Source organism: Manacus vitellinus, unplaced genomic scaffold, assembly GCF_001715985.3.
Source record: "Manacus vitellinus isolate BGI_N305 unplaced genomic scaffold, ASM171598v3 scaffold_10_pilon, whole genome shotgun sequence".
NCBI classification, from domain to species: Eukaryota; Metazoa; Chordata; class Aves; order Passeriformes; family Pipridae; genus Manacus; species Manacus vitellinus.
In genome coordinates this window covers 432,824-456,109 of record NW_021938838.1, presented here as the reverse complement: position 1 = coordinate 456,109, position 23,286 = coordinate 432,824, and the positions used below count along the sequence as shown (strand labels likewise).

General features: G+C 40.7%; 1 protein-coding gene across 6 annotated transcripts in view; it reads right to left on the bottom strand.

The window, feature by feature from the left end:
* SMPD3 (sphingomyelin phosphodiesterase 3) overlaps window positions 1-23,286 on the bottom strand; it is a 78,397-nt gene that overhangs the window by 19,634 nt on the left and 35,477 nt on the right. For all 6 annotated transcript variants that reach the window (XM_018082379.2, XM_008933397.3, XM_018082349.2 and 3 more), the window contains one exon: window positions 9,869-11,492. In XM_018082379.2, the coding sequence (XP_017937868.2) occupies window positions 9,869-11,203 (1,335 nt within the window). In that variant the 5' untranslated portion in view covers window positions 11,204-11,492. The remainder of the gene's footprint in view (window positions 1-9,868; window positions 11,493-23,286) is intronic.

Genomic DNA, 23,286 nt, shown 5'->3' with positions numbered 1-23,286 from the left:
TTAGGCTCTCCTGTGCAGCCTTCATGGAGTGCCTGCCAAGGCCTCGTGCCCATCACCCACCTGTGCCAGGATCCCACATTTCCATCAGTCACAAATAACTGTGGATCGGGAGGGTGCCCACGGGCACAGCTCTGCACTGAGATGGACTCGGTGTCTCCTGTCCAAGAATGCCCAGGATGGCCCAGGATAGAGCCTGGCTGTGCTGGAGCAGGGGGTGAGGGCAGCACAGGCCCCTCGGGGTTGGCCCTGCAGGGCCAGAGCCCAGGGCTCTGCACACAGTCCGGGGGAAGGGAGGGCTTGGGGAACACACTGGTACACACCCAGAGCTCAGAGCTGAGCACATCAACATCATCACATCAACATCATCACATCATCACATCAGCAACATCATCACATCATCAGCATCATCACATCATCACATCATCAACATCATCACATCATCACATCATCACATCATCACATCATCACATCATCAGCATCATCACATCATCAACATCATCACATCATCACATCATCACATCATCAACATCATCACATCATCACATCATCACATCATCAACATCATCACAATGTGCCTGCATGGAAGTGCACCCAGAGCAGCTTGTCTCCTGGATTTCACATTCCCTCCAGCTTTTTTTGGCTTTGGGGGGTTTGGGGTTTCTTTTCAGTGGCAGTATTGATGGAAACCATGAAGCAGAGTATATCTGGTGTATAATCATAATGGAGGCAAATATTTGTGACCACTACTAGGAAAGTAAATAAATACCCTTGCAGGGTCCTCCTCAGTTCCCAGCTACAGTAGAGGCTCTACTAGATTAAATATGATCTGAAGTAAAATAGTAAGAAAAATCTGTTTATTCAATCTAATTTGGTATTTCACAGATGGACAAGGACTATGGGTTGTGCAGACAGGAAAACTACTCGACCTCTGGGATATTACAAGCCCTGTAATTCTGCATAAAAACATTCTTTTGTGTGGCCAACTGCTGTAGCTACTTTTAGACTGTTCCATGTCCCAGGGTATGTTATATTGTGGTGACTCAACGTGGCAGTCACAGAACACAACGCTGAGCCTTCAGTCCAGCTGCAACGTGGATCTTGGCACAAGGGTTCTGTTTCCACCACACCAACTCAGCACAAGTATCATTTTTGCTGCTTAACACAGAAGAACCCTCTGAACTCACATTTACAAAGAAAATATATGTAAATAAATAAGCCAGAGTGGCTCCTTCACCATAAGCCTGACTTGAGTTCACCTCAACTGCCCTGCATCAGTAGTTCTGTGTCAATAACATGCATTGAATTAACCTTCTGCAGAGAACTACTTCTGATACTGATTTCTAAAAATCACCATATGGTCTTAGTTGTGCCAGGAACAACTCTTCTATGTCTATGGAAATGTACAGGAAGGTAATATCTAAATATAAAGTCCCAATGTTTTAAAATAGGATAATTATTACAAGGGGAAAAAATCATATGTAATGTCTTGTTAAACTCTAATGTTACCTAGAGGTAAAATTAAAACTAAGAGAATCTATCTGCAGTTTAATAGAGTGTCCCACTTATATAATTTTCACATAAACAAATTAGCATTTTTCAAAATTATGCTGAAATACGCAAAATATACTCCGACTTTCACAACATTTGCAATAATCAAACCAGTCAAACACTGGTAAGCTAAGACTGGATTCAGACTCCTGTTACACCACTGACCATTACATTTTGCTTGCTTTTGGGAGGGGAGTGTTAAAAGCTCATCACAGATGGGAAAGAGGCTTTTTCCCTTAATGGGGAAAGCCTACTAAGGGTGTGTTTGGAATCCAAAATGCCAGTTTCTGCTGCTTCATATTTACATTTGTCCCCTGCCTGTAAATCAAATAAATAAGTGCAAAACTGATAGCTCTGAATTTTTATTTTCCAAGTACTAACTCTGTCAAGTACACAAAAGTATTTGACATCAAGTCCTTTCTATTAAAAGATTTCATCTCCATGCCATAGCATAGTAGTACAATCTGTTGGAGAGACCATGCTGGGACTGTTCTGTACTATGCAAAATTGTATATATTCCCAGACTTGTTTTTCAAAATCCAGTCCTGTATGGACTAAGGAGTGGTTTGCCCTCCACTGAGGTTGCTATCAGGTAGTAAACTGCTCATGAAAGAAATCAAGCCAGCAAGGTTATGGCAGAAGGATTCTTGTTGACAAGAAAAAAAAATTAATTAGTAGCAACAACTGCAATTTTAGAGCTACAGTAAGGGAATTAACTTAAAATTCAATCCCATTGCTTGCTATCATGGGAATTTTCTGAGTTAACTGGAAACCCATGCACATCTCCTGTGGATACTATGCTAGTATAGTAAGTACACAAAGCTGCAAACCTGACAAATACCTCATCTCTAACATTTATGTTTACACACATCTGTCCCAGCAGTGCAAACCAGTTCTACTGCGTCTGGACGTCAAGAAAAGCATCAACAGATACTTAAACAAAACCCAGAGAAATGCTACCTCAGTGCTGGGGTATTTCAGTGACAGCTTGAAAACCAGCTTCAAACATATCATTGCTGTGTTAGTAAATCATCAAATGCTTGGAAGGAAATGTTCTTTAATGATTAAAAATCTGGGCCATGCCACTTGATTAAAGAATCAAACTAGAGTCTCAAATACTGACCAGTAATATGTAGACAAAAACAAAAGGTTTGTTTTGAGGAGAATTTAACCTTTAGTGACATTTTCTAGAAGCTTTGCATTGCCAGGAGGGAGCCATTCAAAAAAACCTAAAATAAAGCAGACACTTTCTGAAATGTGTACCTTAAACGAAGGGTTACCTACAAGTCCAAGCATTTGCCATTGCCTCTTCCTTCAGGGGAAGCAAACCCTGCTATGCAAACAGGAAGAGAGCTAAAATTTTGGCAAACTCCTAGAAAAGGATCTCCCCAGAGTCTGTCACCCCACAACCTACACACAGCCAATAAAGCCAGGCTGGGAAAGGTCAATAATCTGACTGAAACCCTCAGACTCCCTCAGGAGACAGGATCTACCAGCCCAGTTCCAGCTTCAGCCCTTACAATTTAATCACATCTTGGCCTGTAAATGAGCAAAACCACCCATTTCACCTGCTCAGGTGACCCTGAAGGTGTCATTTTGCCACTGAAATAAATGCGACGTGTAATGTTGCTTCCTGCAACCCCCTTCTGAAGAGGGTAAGTCTCCAAAGTACAGAGCTCTATGGCAAACAAATTGACAGTCACAACAAGAACCAAACTAATGATGTTCATATTACAGAGGCAAACTAGCCAGGCTGAAAGCACCCCTGCATGCTCGGGGGGGAAAAAACCTCTCCCCCTAAAAACAAAAGCATGAACTCTGCATTTGTAAAGAATCATCTGCCAGGGCCTGGAGTAACTGTTTGTGCTGGAAATAAAACACCCCAGACAGAGAGGAAGAGCAGGGCCCAGAAACAGAATTTACAGTCAGGGTGACAGGGACTGACTCCCACAGAAACGTTCATCTCCCCATATGGAGCCAATATTGTTTAAGTTCAAGAGAAGCTCCACTAGAAATGCAGAAGGCTGAGATTCAACTGAATTACTGTGGATAAAGCAACTGTACAAGCACAAGGAGTGATATTTCCACACACACTCCAGGCTCAGACCTCCGAGGCTGATGCTGCAGGATGTGCTAACAGGGTTTGTGCCCCTCTGTTTCCTGCTGTGGGATATCATTATGTAATCCCATGGAATTATAAGGAGCAGATAGAGTGAGGAAGAGAAAAGGAAGTACAGTTTCCACCTTTCCAGTACAACATTTCTGTAACCTTCTGTAACTGTATCAACCCCTCCCAGCCCGGGTTCCCATTTAGTGCTTTTCCAAGAAAAGCAGGAAAGCAGGCACTGAGAAACTCCCTGGAAAACCAGTCAAACCCTGTCCTCACTCCTGGTACTGCTCAGAGAAGATACCAAGGAGAACTTGCAGATAGTCACATTCCCAATTCAAATATTCCTGTCCCACAGAGATGACTTAGATTAGTCCTAACTCCCAAGAAAGATGTAATTTTGGTATGCTTAGACAGCGTAAAAAGATTGAGCTTATTTTTAGTCTTTTGACAGCTCTGCCTTTTGCCTTCAGAAATATGTAGCAGCTTCTAAAGAAGACACTAATTTATTATTATAAATATGTTATTTAAGTATATTAAAGAAGTTTGAAATGTTATAGAGATCAGCTCAAAATTCTGCAATTCTTTCTAGCTACATTTGCTCTTGATCATTTCAGAATCCTATTTTTCCCCACCTGCCATGTGACAACAATTACTGTACTGTGAACTCAGAGAATTTGTTATTTGGCAAAGGTTCATTAAGCTTACATGTGAGGGAAAGCAGCTGTAAATTGGTGCCACGAATGTAGGCTCTTCCTCTTCTGAAGAGGATAAAGCCCACAGCTCACATTCTCTCAAATCTGTATTTCAGTCTGCACAACAGTTTTTATTTGTCCCCCTTAATGAAGGGGAAAAAAACCATGATTAGTAACATTAATTATAACAAAGTGAAGGAACATGGTACAGTGCCATGGTAGGGTCTTTTTGTTCTTTTTATAAAAAGTCTCAGGCAGTTTATTGGACTCCATCCAATTCCTACATTAACATTTTTCAGCAGAAACTGAGCCTGTGGAAAATGTTTAGGTTACCCTCCTGCCTTAAATGGCACAGCTTTAGAATCATCTAAACAAATTCAGGAGCAGCACTAGACCTTTCTTTTATACCTCTTGGGATAACTGTAGTTGCTGGACAACGGATCAAGGACAAGAAAATCTAAGCACTGAAAAGTCTCCCTGTTGTTTTAGTGGGGTCAGAGAGCAGCCACTGCCCTTCCTGTGCCATCCCCCCAGTGCCAGACACACACCCCGGCTGGCTGGGACAGAAGGGCAGCCAAACTACCCAGGAAATGTGTCTGCACCAGGAACATAAACCAGGGAACCACAGAGGGTAATTCAGGGAACCCTCACTGTCTCACACAAAGCAGGCTCCTCGAGAGGAGAAAACAGTAAAAACTGTGCTTCAGAGCAGTTCTGCAATCAGAGCTGCTGCTCCTTCTGCCATCTGTTACCACCATATCAGCTCTTTGGAAAACAAGTTGAGCTTTGCACACAAAGCAAAGGTTGCTAGGTTTCCTTTAAGCAATGAATAATAACATGTTCCCTGAACAATTCCTGTACTCCCTGAGAACAGCATTAATTTTCAGAGAATTTGAAAAGTAAATCTGTTAATAACCTTAGGAATTACTATTAATTAAACACAAATTCTTCCAGAAATTTAGCAAAATCTACAAGACATCTTTTTCCTTTTGATTTCTTTTGATTTTGAAAAATACTATTAACTGTTCAAACTACCTACATCAAAGTGTAGTTTTGCTTTATAGTCACATACTGTGTTTTACGTGAGAATTCTTATTTTTGCTAGAATTTGCTCTCTTGGCAGATGTCAAAAATCAGAATAATTTCCTACTAAGAACGATAGGAAGGGCAGCCTTCTACATGAAATACTTCTGTATCTCCCAGTTTCATTGGGAGGAAAAAGCCTCCAAACCCTCTCTTCACTTGATAGCCATTGTGAATGATACCTCTTTCACTCACCTCCCTACCCCATGTATGCATTTACATGTCTTGTATAGCTTAGATTTACATTACAGTTACAGTTATTACAATTTAAGAATAAGAGAGGCAAAATCTGTCCGCAGAAGTGAGTTGTTAGATTGATACACCTGGAAAAATATGGACAAATTCATCAGGTCAAGTTAAGGATGCTTTCTTTTGTTGCACCACTGTCCCAAACTGACACAGCATCCCTGACAGACAGTGGAACTAAGAAGGCTCCACACTAAATCCTCTGTCTAAAGATGGATGTTGCAAGTTTGAAACCCAGTAAACTACAGACAGGTGATGCATTACACAGTTCCTGCTCAGCCTCACTGATATCTTTTAAACTTGATTTGACTGCAAAATGAACATCCAGTTTCTGAAAAGGATGTGTGTTTTAAAACTCCCTTTGAACTCATCCAAAGCACTGTGAATTAGTATTATAGGTGTGTCCAAGCAATGGTTGCAGAGTAGCTGAGCCCCCTGCAGTGTGCCCACGTTCCAGACACAGCCCAGCCAGCCTCCAGCTGGAATCCCCAGCACAGCATCTGTGCCAGCCCCACTCCCCACCTCTGTCTGCAGCACAGGCACTGGGAGTTAGAAAACCTCCAAAGGAGACTCAAGGGCTCTTCTCTTTGGCATTTTAAATTAATGTGAAATGCAATGCTGGAACAGAGTCACGGCAGAGTCTCCCAAGGGCCCAGCCTGTCAGAGGATGAAAATGGATTGGCTGATTTATGTATTTGCTAACTTCTCCTCCGAGTCTTTAGTGGCAACTAGGAACAGTGGTTTAACACTTCAGACATGAAACTGTCACTTGGATGTAAGTGACATTTCCCCCTTATTATATGCTATTTTTCCTGGGACTGTGTCCCTCTTACATCCCAATGAGACCCTCAGATTAGAGGTAGAAACACTGGTAGAGTTTGAAGAGTTCCAAGTGCTCAATGTAAATCAGCCCTCCAGTTTTGCAGAAATGGACTTTACACAACAGCTACTCACAACTACATCATCCTCATGAGTTCCCACTGACCTGGAAAGCATCAGCCTGCAAAGATGGAAAAACCAGCCTGTGACTTCTGTCAGGAGAGCACCAACAACAGCCCCCTTTGTGGCAGACACCTCTGTGAGGAGAACAGACCAGGGCTCCAAAAGCTTCCTTTGCACAGGTCTGCAGACAGATGTTAGAAGGCACTAAACAGTGCTAAAAGCCTCTGGAATGTATTTCCAACTTCATTCCTTGGTTGTGACACTGGAGGTGTTAAGTCACAATCAAATCACTCTCCCTTCCTGTGCTTTAGTTTCTCCTTCTATTAGGCAGGTATTGACCTTTCTTCATTAAGCACCCTGAGATGTAGGAATGAAGAGCAAGTAGGTAAGAGCTGATTGTTATTAGAGCTACTAATAATAATCCTTGAGCTCTGTAAGTCTCTTGGGTAAAATAATTTTGTATGACTAAGTACATCTCTCAAATCCTTCCAAATCTCTACCTGAACTTTACAAACAAGATAGTAAAGACAGGGCAGGGAAAAGGGCAGCAATGGAAAATCATTTCCTCCTCACTGGAGACAGAACACATTGCAAAATGTAAAAAAGTGCAAAACCCTTGTACCTGGGCAATTGGGGTCTGTCCCCCAAAATAGTTTTGTCTTTTTCAAAATATTTAAACTTTCATTGAATATTTAGTTCTGAGACCTTTAATTTATCTCCTTAACAGTTATATTTATAGTAAGGAGACAAATCATACTTATCAAACAAGAACCAGTTTCTTTCTCTTAACATTCTTCTGAATTTAGATGTTGAGACTGTCTTGAGGTTCAGAATTATCTGAATAAAGGCTTCATCCTCCCAGTGAGTGGAAACATTGACTGGCTTTATCCACATTTTCAAAACAAGAAAGTCTTCTCTCCCCTCAATCACCACTTTTCACAACTTTTTGGTTTTAACCAACATGGAGAGCAATTGCTCCTTTACTCAGAGATGGAAGCTGTGCAAGGGGAACAGTCTGCATAAGTATCCTTAAACAACACTCAATTGTTGTCTTTTCTACTTCAGCAATGGAAACACTGTGCTTGCCACAGGAGTCAGGAACTTAAAAACACAGAGTTTGCATAGACAGATACACTCAACTCCATTCCACTATGGAATGGGAAGCAATCAGGACTCTCTGGTTCTGCAAGGCTCTCTTACTTTCTTTAAAACCAAACTGAGAGAAACTCTAATGTAGGACTGGCTTGTATTATATACATTCAAAATGCTCTAAGAGCCAGGAAAACTACCACCTAAAAATAGGGATATAAGCTGTCTATTGCTGGCTAGAATGACACTTGCCAACCAGAGTTCTGATACCTTTTGCTACCCCAGTGCGAGACCTCGAGGCTCCTGAAGTTAATGGATTGATTCTCACTGACTTCAAAAATAAACCAGGCTTTTACTTACTGTAGCTTTTGTCTCTGGAGTCCACACACACTCAGTTACTGATTAAGAACTACATCAAGAAAAACAACCTTCAAACCTACTTTATTTCAAAGATAAAATTAAATAGAATGTTCCTACTTTTTTTCTTACTGCTGCTGTCAAAGAAATGACCGATGATCACTTAATGTATAATGAAGACAGAAAGTAATTTCATATCAAGACAGACTTAACTCAGAATGAAAAATATTTTAGGAATGAAGCACAGTATGTCAAAATGACACAGAGAGGAGAAAAAATGGTCTTTTGGCTGGGCAGAATTCTGTTATATTTAAAAGAACGGAGTCGTCTTTGAATCTTCACAATAATTGGTCTCTATTCCCTGCTCAACTGTAACATTATTTAACTACTCGGATCCATAATTAAGTTCATCATCCCAGTGGAATTTTGAAAAGAGGCTTAATTTTCTGCAAGAGAAATGGAGACATTGCAGCCTGCCTAGCTGGGTGGCAAATCAGTGACTCAGCAGTGGGCAGCTGAAAACAGATTGGGTTTAATCTCCTAATCCCCACTCTGTGCATATGTTGAAGGGTAGTCTTTGTGACCCCAGCAGTATTTATACTGCACAACATCTATGTCTGTTTTCTGCTGGCAGCACTTTATGATGAAAACAATAAATTGTTGCTGTTTATAAACACATAAGAGTATAGCACAGAAAGCTTAGATCCAGTTTTTGGAAATCTGTATTCAGATATGGATAGCCTTTTATGTCAAATGTATATGAAATAGTGAACTATTATCAGAATGCAAAATCTAATATTTGCCCTTTTTTTTTTTACACAAGGTACAATATCAAGTTTTTTCTTTGTTTACAAATTACAAACAGGGGGTACAAAACCCCACACCGATCCTTATTCACAATCCATGTTCTTAATGGCTACTAATGCTTATGTTGAGGACTTGGGACTAGAAAATACACATAATTTGAGCACCTGGTGTACTTTGCTAGCATTACAAAAAAGTTCAGGGTTTAGTTAGGGAAACCTATTCCAAAATCTAAGATCCAGTATTCACAAATTAGAAGAGACCTCTCTCCAGTTTAGAAAGAGACCAGTCAGATTCTCCCAAGAACTAAGCACAAACAGCCTTGGAAAAGCAAATCGCTGCATGCAGACTTTCATTTCTGCTTTTCGTGATTTACAGACATATAACCCCAGGCTTCCTGTTCTCTCTACCATTAGTTAATTTAAGTAAACTGTGTTAATAAAGGAAAAAAGCTCTGTGCTCCCCAGTGTTCCAGGCACTTCTTTTCTCTTGTTTACTCCTCCTATCTTTCCTTACTAATCCTTTTGCAACCAAGAGAGAGAAGTAGCCACATATTTCACTGCAATTCTTTCAGTTTTATTATACTGGCATTTAGACTTCTAATTGTCTTTTGATTGCCAGACAAGCACACAACAAGCATAAGCTGGTTTCCAACAGTAACACCCATTGCTCTGTGCTAATGTTATGAAGCTTAGAATTCGGGCATTTTTTTACAGATATTTCTGCAAAGAAATAAACTAAAATTACATGAAAACTACTTCAAATTTTGACTTTATAAAATTATACTTGAGTTCTACCTCCAAAAGTCCCTCATTATTTCATGCACATCCATCATTTTAATACAGTGTCTAGGTGACAGGACCCATATATAGGTTATATCAGGAAATCTAAATCTGAATATTGCCTCTGAACTCTTAACAGAAAGGAGAAAGTAATTTAACATTATAACTTCTCACATATATAGAGTCAATATTTGTGGCTTCAAAAAGGCTCTTACCTTGAGAAATAAGGCTCCCTTGGAAGCCAGGGAGTCCATTCCTCTTCCATTGGGGTAACAGTGATAGGCAGCATCCATGACAGGATAGCGGCTGGCAAAGAGCAGGCCACTGTTCACAAACTTAAAGCTGCAGCAGCCGTGGCAGCTGTAGACCCCAACATCATAGACAATGTATTCAAAGTAGTGGTGGAGCTGCTCTTTCAACTTCTCTGCAGCTCTTTTGTCAAACACTTCCTGCAAACACAGAAAGTCCAGGTTGGCAGGGAAGAAAGCAGAGATCTCATGGTCGAAGGTCTCGTCCGTGTGTTTCTTTTTCCGCACCGACGTTTTCTTCATGATGGAAGCTTTGTAGAGGAGCTTGTTGTTGACAGTGCTTTGGTCCACGGTGCCATCTCCAGCACGGACCTTCACCAGGGACTCTCGTGAGGCAGAGTAGCTGTCTAAGCTCCCAGAATCTCCTTCCTTCTGTTTGTGGTTTGGTGTTTTTGAGATCTCTGCATCCCCCTCCAGCGAGGGCTCTGCCGGGCCGCTGGTGTGAGCCCGGCCATTGACGGTGTCTGGTTCTGGGTCTGACATGTGGCCATTGTCCTCCCCATTGATACGGACAATGCAAGTGTTTTCTTCTCCCTCAGTTGGCTCTCCACTTCCACCTTTCTCTTCTCTCTCCTCGCTGTTGTTTGAGCCAGAATTGTCTCCTTTGTACTCCATGGACGTTGTCCTTTTGATGCCAGCGTTAACAGCACGGTTGGTGTTCTCTCCCCCCTGGGGGGAGGCCAGGCTGCTGAAGCTGGCGGCACTGATGGAGGTGTTGGTAGGAGAGTCTATGTAGATCTTGATCTGGGGTCTGCTGGCCCCGTTGTGGATCCTCCGGCCGATCTCTTTAGCCCTCGCCTGCGTATTGAAAACATTATTGAACCTTGCCAGCGAGTCGGGCAGCAGGCAAACGTTGGCAGTGCCAAAGCAGAAGCTCTTCCCGCTCCCTGCAGCCTTCCATTCGGTGAGCAGCGTGGCTCCATCGGCACGGTGCTTGTCTCTGAGCCTGGAGTAGATGTACGGCCTCCGGGCCGACTGCAGCGGCGACCAGAGCAAGAAGCCGATGAGAGCGAAGGGGAGAGAGGCTGCCAGCAGTGCCAGGTAGATGGGAGTGGTGATGATGATGCAGAGGGCATGGAAATAGCAGGGGTCATCTGCTCTCTGCCGTTTCTCGTAGGTGGTTGGAACAAAAGAGCCCACGAGCCTGTCTGCCAGCCAGTAACATGGGAAAATCAGGGCCCAGGAGAAAGAATGCAGAACTGACAGAAAGCTGTTGGGAAAGGGAGAAGTGTACAAAACCATTGCAGCTCAATTACAACAACACTTCAGGGCCTACTACATGATGTCACTGTGTCAAGCATCCATAAGAACACTGGGAGAGGGCTGGGGAAAAGAGGTCCAGTCAGGAGTTTTGGTTTTTTTCCAGTGAGAGTCAATAACAAAACTTTAAGAGCACCATTTCACTGTGTTGGAGTGAAAATGAAACAAGGCCACTGTTTTCGTCTGGCTTTTTGGCATCTATATTTGGCAAAGGATGTCATTGTTCACTGGGGGCTGCCATAATGAAACACTCCAGAGGCAAAAGGGAAACCTATAAAAAAACAAAAGACAAAACATATGTAATGGTTATTGGAAGTTTAAAGCAGATTCAGATTTTCTCACAACAATTAAAGGCTTATTATGTAGAAGGAATATTTAAGCAAAATATACATTAATTGTCATTTACATTATTGTTTTTAAATTCCAATTTTCAGCTCTGAAGGAAACAATACTAATCAAGTATAAATCACAGTTTCACCTTTCCTCTGAAGAGAGATTAGGTCTATCAAAAGCAGTCTTACCACTTGGGAAATTCTGACCTGAGGTATTTAGTAAATGTCAAGATTAACCAAAGACATCAAATTTTTAGGGGTCTGATCTTACAAAAGGAAGAAAAATCTGGTAAGATAGTGACAGGGCCTTGTAACAAAAACTGACTAGAGGTAGAAATCCAATTTTAAAATAGAATGAGAAAAATCGGGTTGTGTGGGGACAAAGCTACAAACACCTTCAAAAGCAAAACAAAATAGTTGGTACTCAAATCCTATGGTGAAGAAAGAGGTAGAAAGTGCCTGTGTTGAAAAGGATGGTGGGACCATAACACAACTGCTTTTAACTTCTGTGTCCTGGGCATGCAAGGAACGACCTCAGAGACCTCAAGGAGAATGTCTAGAGTTCCAATGATGTGTAATAAATACACACATACTGATATCAGGAAAAGATCACCAAAACCTGATTAAAAATAAAAAAAGTGTGGGGGGAGGGTAGAAGAAAAAGGAGCTGGTTTTGTGCCACAACACACCCACAGCCTCCCAAGGGCAGTGACAGCCCTGCCATGGCTGCACCCTCTGCCAGCACCAGTCACTTCTGCTCCAAGGGCTGGACTCTCCTGGGCAGTTTTGCCCTGATGGTACTATTTAGATGGAAATTGGAAAGGTTGGATGGAGGAAGGGTTTTTTGTTGTTTTGCTTCAATTGTTAGCTAAGCATAACTTTAACAAACTCATGCAACATGTTTGAGTTCAAAGAAATGAGTGACAAGTCAAGTGCCAAATAACAAATGCTTGGCATTTGCTCGTTGCCAAAGGCATTTTGGGATGCTGATAATAGAGGGAAGCCTAGCAGATTTGTTTTCCTGAATGATTTTAGGACTCTTCAGTAAAAATGCTCAAAAGAGACTTTGGCATGGACATATCAGACAGAAAAAATAACTTAAAACCTACCTGAATAATGTAATTACCATTAGAAAAGAAAAAAACATAAAGAAGTTATTCTGTTCTACTGGATACTTAAAATGCTTTCTAAAAGCAGCAGACCAGAAAGGTTCTTGTTTACAGCAGTGCCAAGGGTAAACAGAACATCGGGTTTGGGATCTGTGAAGTGAGGACAAACCACAAACCTTACAGTCCAACTTCCAGGCTGCCGACCTGCCTGGTGAAAGCTGCAGTTGTGTTGCAGAACATAAGGTCAATTGGACTTTTACTATTTTAAAACAACACACCACAAAAAATGCAGAAGCACAATGGATCCATAAAAATTTGCCTAATTTGGTCTTCTATAGATAAGTGTTTTCTTAAGTCTATGATGACAGGGTGTTACAACTCCTAAGAGAACACGACATCAGGTGACAATTTGTAGATAGAGCAGTCAACGCTGCTCAGTGATGTGCTGAAGTCAAAAAAACCCCAAATCAATCCAACACAACTCTTCCCAGTTCTGTTATGGACTGCAGTGTCAATAATCTGACAGATAAACAGCTGCCCAGCAAACCATGAAATGCCCAACTAAAATAGCTCACAAGAGCAATTATCCAGCTGATGGGGACATACAGTATGGAACAATTCCTGCTTCCTGCAGATCCAACATGTGTGTTAGTAACAAAGGAAGAGAAAAGAATGCAAGCACAAATGCTTTTGGGGGGTAAGACTGCACAGCAAATGTCAGAAAGCAAATTGGTTGACTGAGGTTTGTTTTAACAACTTTTAGCAAGAACGAAATTCTTTGTGAACATTAAAGACTGAATGATGGTTCAAGGTCACATTGGAGACTCCTACACTTCCTCTGCCTTAAAAAGGGAGAGTATCTTCAGAAATCAGGACAATTTTTGACCAGGTGCCAGTTGTATTCCTCACTGCCAGCCTGCTGGAGAGGCAACAGGGATTTGAGTACAGAGATGTATTCCATCCATTTTATTTCATGAATTCTCATAGAATCCCCACAACTAATGATACAGAAGTTTAAAAACTCTGGTAAGTTTTAAGATATCATTGCTGGAGAAAAAGGAGAACAGAATCATTAGCTGGATGTCCTTTACATTTTTGCATATTGGAGACAGAAGACATGGACACATCAAGATCCTAATTAAAAGCACTCTTCTTCCAAGTAAATTATTATCCTGATTCATTACACTTACAGATGAAGGAAATCACACAACTTGCCAAAGCTCTGTTACAGATTCACTGTTTGCTGCAAAGTCACATGTATACTGGTGTCTCAAAGCCACGCAAAAAACCAGAATTAAGAGAGTCATGAGAGCCAGATTTTATCTCAACAAGATCTTAAAGGGTGAGGGAAGGCACCGTGTGAGTCCACCGGCCCTTGGCAAACATGACGTCAGTGCCATCTCTGCTAATGCAACGGTTCAGATGGAGCCTAAAGCCAAAGTGCCTAATTCCTCTGATGAAGGGCATTACTCGGTAATCCAATGCTTTATTCATAGGGCTTTGAGAGATTAAGGGAGAATTTAAGATATTGCAATGAAACAGATATTTTTGTATGCTACAAAGACGTAAACTGCAATCTTGTTTAGTTGTTTTTATTACTTTCTAAGTGTTTGAAGGCTAAAAATAGGCCTTATTTAATTTTTTTTATGGTGGCAGTATAAAACATCTCAACTTCAGTGATAACAAGACGTCAGGCGGAAAGGTTTGAAAGATTTTTATGATTATAATTATGCCCAGAAGTATGCTAGAGACACCATAGATCAAAAGACATGTTCCCAGCTCCAACATCACTTGCAAACTAAACAAAGGACTGTACAAGTCAACAAGTGGTAGAGAAAGAGAGGCAAAACAAGAAATGTTGCCATAATAAGGTTATGCAGACAGTCTAGAAATGGTCAGAAAAGTTTTAACTTCCTTTTGCTAAGAAACTAAAATACACTTTCCAATTCAGACAACTAAGATTTCTTCAAAGTTCTTCAAAGTAATATCTCCTCTGTATTTTTAAAAATACTTGTAAATCACTGGCAGAACAATTATTTTTTAAAAAATGAATAAAACTGCTGAAATGACTGATTTGGAAAGTTACCTTATAGGTAACTTACAGGTTCTGCCTAAACGTTCTCCTTTCTTTCTAAAGAAGGCAATCAAAGGCTGCCTTGCTGCTCTGCAGCCTGTCTCTTTTATGTCCACAGGCTGCCATCAGGCAGGAAGTCAGTATAAACAAGAGGTTTAACTTAATTGAACTAACCTGTAAAAAACAGAACACTAAGAAGTTTGAATTGACAAGTCTCATTAAATATTGGTGATGTCAGCAGCTAAGTAGATGTCTGCAGGGAAAAAAACCAAATACCCCCCCAAACTGATGAAGCTGCTCAAGCCTCTGGAGTATTTGTGAATGAGCAATGGTGCAATCTCTGGTCAACACAAGGAGGTATCAAACACCTGGGCTAAATTTTCCAAAGGAGTCTTTGGAATCTCAGTGATGCCTTTCTTCACATTTCTGTAAAAGGTGAACATGAGGGAGACGTGGTGCTGTTATTACCTGCAACCTTGGCAGCTCCAGGGACCTGACCCAGGGCTCTGAGTGCATTGGGCCCCTTGTGTCCCAGAGCCCACCCTGCTGGAGCTGGACCAGGGTGACACAGGGACCCCCAGGCACCCATCAGACACTGGCAGTGGGAGCCTCTCAGCCCCTTCATTTGAAAAAACAGTGGCTGCAGCTGCAGAGAAATTAGCCTGGCATGGTACCCTATGTACCCCCAACCCAAATGGGACCTTTTCTCTCACAGCACTGAAAATTTGCTTATGATCACACTGCAAAACTTGCTTTGTGCTTGACAGTTAAGTGTGGCATGGTAACAGATTCTCATTTCCAAAAGCAAATCATCCCATTTTGGTAGTCCCAGATCACATTCCTAGAACAAAAACCATACCCACACACCTTCTGCTACCTGAATTAAACTGGATTAAGTTTTAAACTTCATAAAAAAATATAAATTCAATTATGTTAATGTATGGAAACACACAAATGTTAAAAATCTATCTGAACTATTATATAACCCACTGAATAACATTAAAAACATGACAGTTTTGTCCCTTTTTTCTTTCAAAATGGATGGAAAATTGAAGCTGAATTCATTATTGCAAAACCAGCTTTTATATTCCTGCAAGCAACACTGATTCTACTCTGACACAACAGATATTATCTGCTTAAAACTCATGTGCAGAATCCTAAATGCAGAAGGGATACACCTCATCTTTCAAGCCTGGGAGAGGTTTATTCTTTACTTTACACACCCCAACTGTGACCCCAGCAATGAACAGCAAGTTGGTGTTAGAACACCAGCTGTACTCCCTGGGGGCCTGACCCAAACCTAGGAAACGTCACCAAACCAACTCCCAATTCTAAAATATACCTCCAAAACTTTGTGCATTCTCTTATTGAGTGTGAATGCACCAATACCAGCCTGGAAACATCAGCTGACTGGTCAAATACATGTCCTGCAGGAACGTTTTACCAGGGCATTTATTTCTACTTCATTTTAAGGCATGAAGGCTCACCTAAAAATCTGGACACCAGAAACTTTCTTCAATTACGTTTATTTCAGTGGAAATAGAGGCAGACTGACAATTTCTGTTGTTTTTTAGAGGGGCCAATGCCATGAATGCCCTAAAAATATCCTGGTTATGCAAACAAAGTAACACAGCAACCAATGCCAGTTATGATCAGTTATTACTCTAAAATATAAATTTAATTGCATTGTTTGAGTAATTTCTTGGAATTCATACCAAGATATCCTAATCAGCAGAACTGTCTCTTCTCATATGGAAGACAATCATATTTCCAAGTGTCAATTCCTTTTTATGGCCTTAGGAACTGGTAAGAAATAGAATCAATAGCATCCCCTCTAAGGCTGAAAATAACAGCAAATACTTCAGACAGCTTTACATTTTCAGACAAGCTTTGCTATCAGGCAAGATTTAGACAAAGCAAAAGTTCATCTGCCCAGCTGGTGATCTCAGTCAGCACCTGGAAAGCTAAACACTCTATTTTGAGCCCTTATTTGGTGTCCTTGGTAGTGAGACAAGTGCAGTGCACAACCCCAGAATCTGTGACACTGAGCTCTGTTTATACAATAGACACAGAAGGGGCTCTATTTACAAAATCACCTTTTAGTGTGCTTTAGCCTCGTATTTTACAGGAGCTGGAGTAACTCAATAATGGCTACATAAATCTGATCTTTGTAGATGGTTTGTTTAACAAATCTCAGTGAGACAGAACAGTATTGGCTTTAGGTGCCCAATATAGGAGTGGAGATAAAATTTTTCCTACTCATGTTTCACCATCTCAAACCTCCAGAGCCTGACTCCAGCCCAGAATTTGTCAGGGGGCACAGGCTCCCTGGAGAATGAAAAGCTGTACTTTCTCAAGCAGCACTTTGAGCCTTCAGGTTTCTGGTTAGTCCAAGACAGCTCAAGAGAAGTCTAAAGTAACCAATTTTCCCTGGAGTAGGTATTTTTATTCTGTTGAAATTGGTCTTAAAACTGGCAAAGAAAAGTTACCCTAACTGACAGTAAATCCAACACAAATCCCTGCCAATAAATATCAGTTTCTCTATAAAAAAGCTTACCTCCAATTCTCAAAATACTTTATAAAGGAAATTAAAATAAAACACAACTGAACTAAAACACAGCTGCTCCTATAAAGAAAGTTAAAGGACATTTATTCATGTTCTACTTTTGGAAAATTGGAAAAAGAGAATTTTTAACTTGAATAAGTTTTCATGGAAACCCTGAGACTGCACTCCTTAACTCGCAATTTCCAGCTCTACTGACAAAGGCATATTTCCTCAGGATTCAGAGACCTAATTGTATGGTGGGTAATCACATAAAAATCAGCATTACTCAAAACTCAACACACAAATACTGGATCTTTCCCCCAAAACTTACGACTATGTCAATGCAAGAATTCAAACTCAAGATTTCTTAAGATCAAATTGCCCTGAGACATGCAACAAAAATACTCAGCCTATTTTCAAACAGTTAAACATAAGTCTATTAAAATTCTCTTTTTAAAAACAAAACAAAACAAAAAAATGACCCCAAGCACTCCACACTTGCAGTTTTTCAAACGTGGTGACAAATTCAAGCAAAAATATTCTGTTTACTTATTTGTAAATGGAGTCTGGCAGCACTGCTGAGCAGAACCAGCCCTCGGGCACTTGGCACCACACTGCCCAAGAGCCTCTGTTTGCTGTGGGCAGAGCAGACCCCAGCTCCTGCCTGGAGCTTGCAGCCTTTCAGGTTCTGTGTTCAGAGATTTCCCCTCCTCAGACATCACTGCTGCTGGGCACGAGCTGTGGGGCAATTTGGTAGAAAAAAGTGAATGCAAAATTTGAGGTGGGATAGGAAGAGGGGAATCTCATTTCTCAGCCAGAATTTTTTGTATCTCTGTGGAAGAAACAAGAATAAAGGGTAATTTCATTTTTTGTATTATATACAAAATTATGTATATACTTGAAATATCAAAATTGTGCTGTTGGTAATCAAAGTGGTCCCTGTTTAGAAACAAAACAAGAGAAGATGTGCTAAATATGGAACATTCTACCAATTCTACCACTAAATAAGAGAGTAGTATAAACCAGAAAAAGAACCTGACAAGAATCTGAAAAGAAAAAACAATTAATAAAAGAAAATGAGTGGCTACTTTGTTAGGGCATGCATATGTGCATACAGAGTTCCTTACTGTTCTAGGGACTTTTATTTTCCTTAAAAATTCTGTGCTTTTCTGTTATCAAATGCATTTGTAAAGATCAGGACAATCTACAGATATTTCATTTTACACCCCATATTTTAATTACTCTTGCAACTGCAATGAAAACAGGGAGTGTCCTGTCCAGAGAAGGAGCAGGAGGGGCAGAGTATCTGTACACATGTCAAAGTCCTGCAGGGTTCTGGTGTGATCACTAACAGATGATGCACACTAGATGCTTCTCTTAGCCATCAGTAGAAAAAAATTCTTTAAATATTTAATATGCTTTTGAAAATATCTACTGAGTCAAACTATTACTAGTTTTTTATTATGATTGAAAGTAAAATGTTTAATTGAAACAGCTGTTCCTTAATAAATAACCAGAAGCTCTGTGCACCAATGCGTGGGGTTTCCAGATTAGATTTTTGTGCACAGTATTTCATGCGTGATATTTCCATATACTAGAATATAAGATAAGTCTAAATAAGATCTCAATCCAAATAAAAAAGCTGTAGAGAATCTGAAGTGCTGATTCAAAACAGACCTAGGCCTATCCCCAGCATAAACAACTTGATCTCAGTATTAGATTTAAGATGCAAAGCACACATCCCTGATCCTCCCTGCTGCTTTTATTCACTCAGACAAGCTTTACTGTTACAACTGTTCACCCAGAAGACAAGGTGCTATGGACAGATGCTGCTATTCCAGGGGGAAAAGTATGGAGTGCACTGAAGTTTGGTCCAAACATAGTCAGAAAAACCACAAAGTGGCTTATCTTTTTTTTTCCTTTGCCAGCTCTGGTTCCATATTCACAGTGCAAGCAACTAATTTTAGCTTCAAAAAGGTTGGGTTTAGTAACCACCACACACCCAGTTCTGCCACGCCAAGTTACACAGGGGGGTGGTTTCACAAGACCTTCACTGAGGTATTTGTCAAGCTTGTTCCATTCTCCAGACTCACTGTGCAGTCCATTATTTTCAAAGAGCATTCTCAGACATGTCAAATGTCTGTGCAAATTATTAGGTGCATAGAAGTGCTAAGCAGTGCAGCATTCACAGGAGGACTGTTAATGCAATGCCTAAACTGGAGAGCCTTTTGCTACATCTTCCAAACCAACAGAGGCTTGTCCTGCTATTAAATAAACTCATTTTGCCCTGTGATTCACTTCAGAATTCAGTTTTTAAGAGTCATTTTGTAGAGCAGAAATATATTTCTAAAAATTCAGTTGTCTTTACTAGAAATGCAGGCTTTCATATATTGAATGTAATGACCTTGGAAGTGATGCTCTTCAGCACTGGAATGAAAATCATAATTCAGTGCAAATTTGCATTATCTCCTGCATGTAACAGAACAGTTCCCAAAGGAAAAGGTGCAAGTTGTGAAAGGTAACGTTTCTGCTACTGTTATTTTTGGGGGGTTATCTGATTCTCCCTCCACAGCTGAAGATGTCACATACCAACAACTGAGAGTCTGTGTCATGAATGGTACAACTCCAGTGATGAAACAGAAATGCCTTTTTGTTTTTAATTATCTTTAATAGCTATTAGTTGCATTTCTACCTCTGCTGGCTGCCCCCTGCCTATGCTACACTTTTCAGGACATACTTTTATTTGAGTATTGCAGGTAGAGATGCCATTTGTTTTTGGCCAGGGCTTGTACTCCTATATTGTCTTTAGTAGGACTGCTCCCAGAGGTAAATTTGCTTTAGTGAAGCAAATGCATACTGGGAAAGTATCAGAGAATTGTTAGATGGAATAATATTATTTGTATAATTCTGATTATTATGCACCCCAAATTTTGTAAGACCTGAAGTGATGCAGAAGGAACATACTGTTACTATCTTACATAATTCATCCTGATCACTTAAATAGTTTCTTAAAACAGCATCCCCTGGATGCCAGTTTTGAAGTGTTTAACGAGGTATACATAAAGAGGGTAATAATTACAATGGGGGTGTAATGAGCTTCACTATCAACGGGAGTCAAAGTACAGTAGATTTTTATCTCAGATAATTTTTGTTATGTGCAGTAAATGCACCAGCAAAACTGAAAATATAAAGTCTTTGGATTTCCTCTAGTGAAAGGAATTCACAAAAGAGAACACTAATTTTTGTCCTTGTTTTCTTCTATGAATCTGACAGGTGTTATCTGCAAAAGGAAGGGCCCAGAAGCCTCGTGCAGTGACATAAAGCTGTATTGTACAGGACCCAAAAACAACTTCAAATTCCACTGTGTCTTGGCTGCAGGTGAGGAAAACTCACTTATGTCTATGCAATTAAACATCAAACTTTTCACACCAAAAGGACAACCTGCAATAGGATGAGGAGCAGTAACTCCCTCAGCTGTGAGAGAGACACCCCGGGACCAGCACAGCCCCCCAGCTCCTGTGAAATGAGTGACCTTCTCCTGGGGAACAGCAGCTTTCATTTCCAAGCCACGTTCATTCCCTGCAGGGCCCCACAGCCAGAACAGCCACAAAGTCCCTAAATATTGCTGGTACATCTTGTAGCAAGTGTTGTCAAGCTGGGCAGGGCCTGGGAGGAGATCACTGAACTCACACAGGACACTGAGAGCAGGTACCACCAGCTGGTTACACTATTCATTCTGGTTAAAAGGATTATTGATCTACTGGGATGGAAAATACTACTGAGCAAAAGCCATAAGGCCAGGATATGCAAGATCCAGCCACTTCATCCTTCCAAAGGCAAGAAAACTCTTCTACTAAATTTTAAAAGTTTGTGTTCTGGTTTAACATGCATGAACAATTTTTCCTTTGTATCTCAGAGTGTCTTGTGCATTTAAAGAAGTAATTTTGCAGCTGAGATCAAAATTACTTGCTGAATTTATTATCCTGAAACTAATTGATAATTCTGACTGGCTCACCAAGGCAAAGAAGCCCAGCTGGTAGGCACTGAAGGTGGTAAGACTTCGCTGCTCACCCAGCTGAAAACACAACTTGATTTTCAGCAGTGAGACTCAGTAAACAACTCATGTAGGTCAGTTGGAGAGCTCCAACCTAATCTTGTAAAACTGCTGCTGGTAAACCACTAACTTGCCAAAGTGCCTTCCCATGCTGCTTGGCACATTAATTCTGTCCTTGTTATACCATGTTTCCAGATACACTGCTGATACATTTACAGATCAATGAAGTTACAAGCAGCTGGCAGAAGAAAGGAAGGCATGAATACAACCTAAGTAAATTCAAAGCAATTTCACTTCAGTTCCAAAACCACTCCTCCAGAATCAAAGATGTTCTTTGAAGTCAACTGTTATTGAAATGCAGGTTTACTGATTTTTCATTTTCTACAACCCAGGATTTTCTCTGCTCCAACATTATCTGAAAACAAACAAAGCAGAACAGCAACAAATAAAAGCACTAATTCTATGTTTGTGAGTATTTCTCGGAAACCAAATAGCTGCCTTGTTTTATCACATTCAGCCCTCTTTTCAATTGCAAGAACTCTGACAAACAATTTTTGAGAAAACAACTGCTTTTGTAATTAACATGGATCTCTACAGGCCAATGTGTATATGGGCTGCCCAAGGCCTCTCTAAGCTATTTGCATTCCCCAGGCACATCACAGCTGCTTGCTGGAGCTACAGAACACACGTCTACATTACATTTATACAACAGGCACACGCTGCAAACTCAAGTATTTAAATTAGGACCCTATTTTGAAAGTCCTTCACTGAGTCCACTTGCAATGGCTCATACCCACAGATCTACACAACAGATCTGCAACAAGTACTTCAGGCAGGTGGAAACCTTGTTCAGCTGTAGCTGTGGCTTTTCAAGCCTGCCATGTCAGTAAGGGACTCGAGGAACACTCAATAGAAAATTCTCACTTTGCCCTTTCTCACCTGCAAATTAAGTTGATACCAGAGCAGCTGAATGCCAGCTTCTGTCACCAGGGCACAAGGGACCTGGACATGGGTGTCAGCTCCCACAGACTCCTCCATGGGAGATCTCCTATCACTGACCTTTTCTTCCTTGATTTGATTGCCTTTCCAAAAAAAGGCTTGTTAAAAACAGCATGACAAAGGCTAACAGAGTTACATGCAGAGAAGCCAAATAGAATTGAATTGAAGACAGCTCGTGCATATCACCTGCAAGCCCAAACACATGGGAGCACTGAGCTGAAGGACTCGGTCCTTACTCCACTGGCTTCTTGAAGTCTGAATGTATAGGGATGACTCACAGGAATCTGAATGAAGAATTCACCTATAAAATCCTAGGCTTCAGTACACAGTACCATAAACAGAAATAAAAGGTTGCCTTAAACAGAGTGTATGGAAGGCTGTATAAATTAATTTAGTGATTACATTCCACTGTGTGGAATGACCCTTTCTTAAAGCCCACCACTGCAGCAATCATCCACAGGGACCCTTGCTGGCACTGACAATTTCAGTGTTAGATTTTAAACTGTACTGATCCAAAGACTGGACCTTGTGTTCACCATTCTGGACGTGCCCCTGGCTAGAAATGAGACAATTGAGAACAAATGACTTTGCACGTATACATTTGGTTCAAATGTACTCCTACAAACATATAAACCTCTGACTTTATTTTGAGGGCAGAGTGATGGCATATCTTAGATGCAAAAGCTTAGAATGCCACTGATAACGTGTCAGCTTGCCATGTAAGCATTAAGATTTTTCAGTGTCCAAATGCTTTAAGTACTCACCAGAAAAACTGTGTTTTTTCAAGGGAATAATCTCTGGGATTATATCTCTGGGATAATCAGAATAATCAACTAACCATGCATATGTTGGTTACCAACTGTTCTGACATTGTGGTGGTTTGGTACTTCAGCAGACTAACATTTCTTTTAAACTCAGTTGTCTCCCTAAGTCACAATGTAAAGAGAAAAGA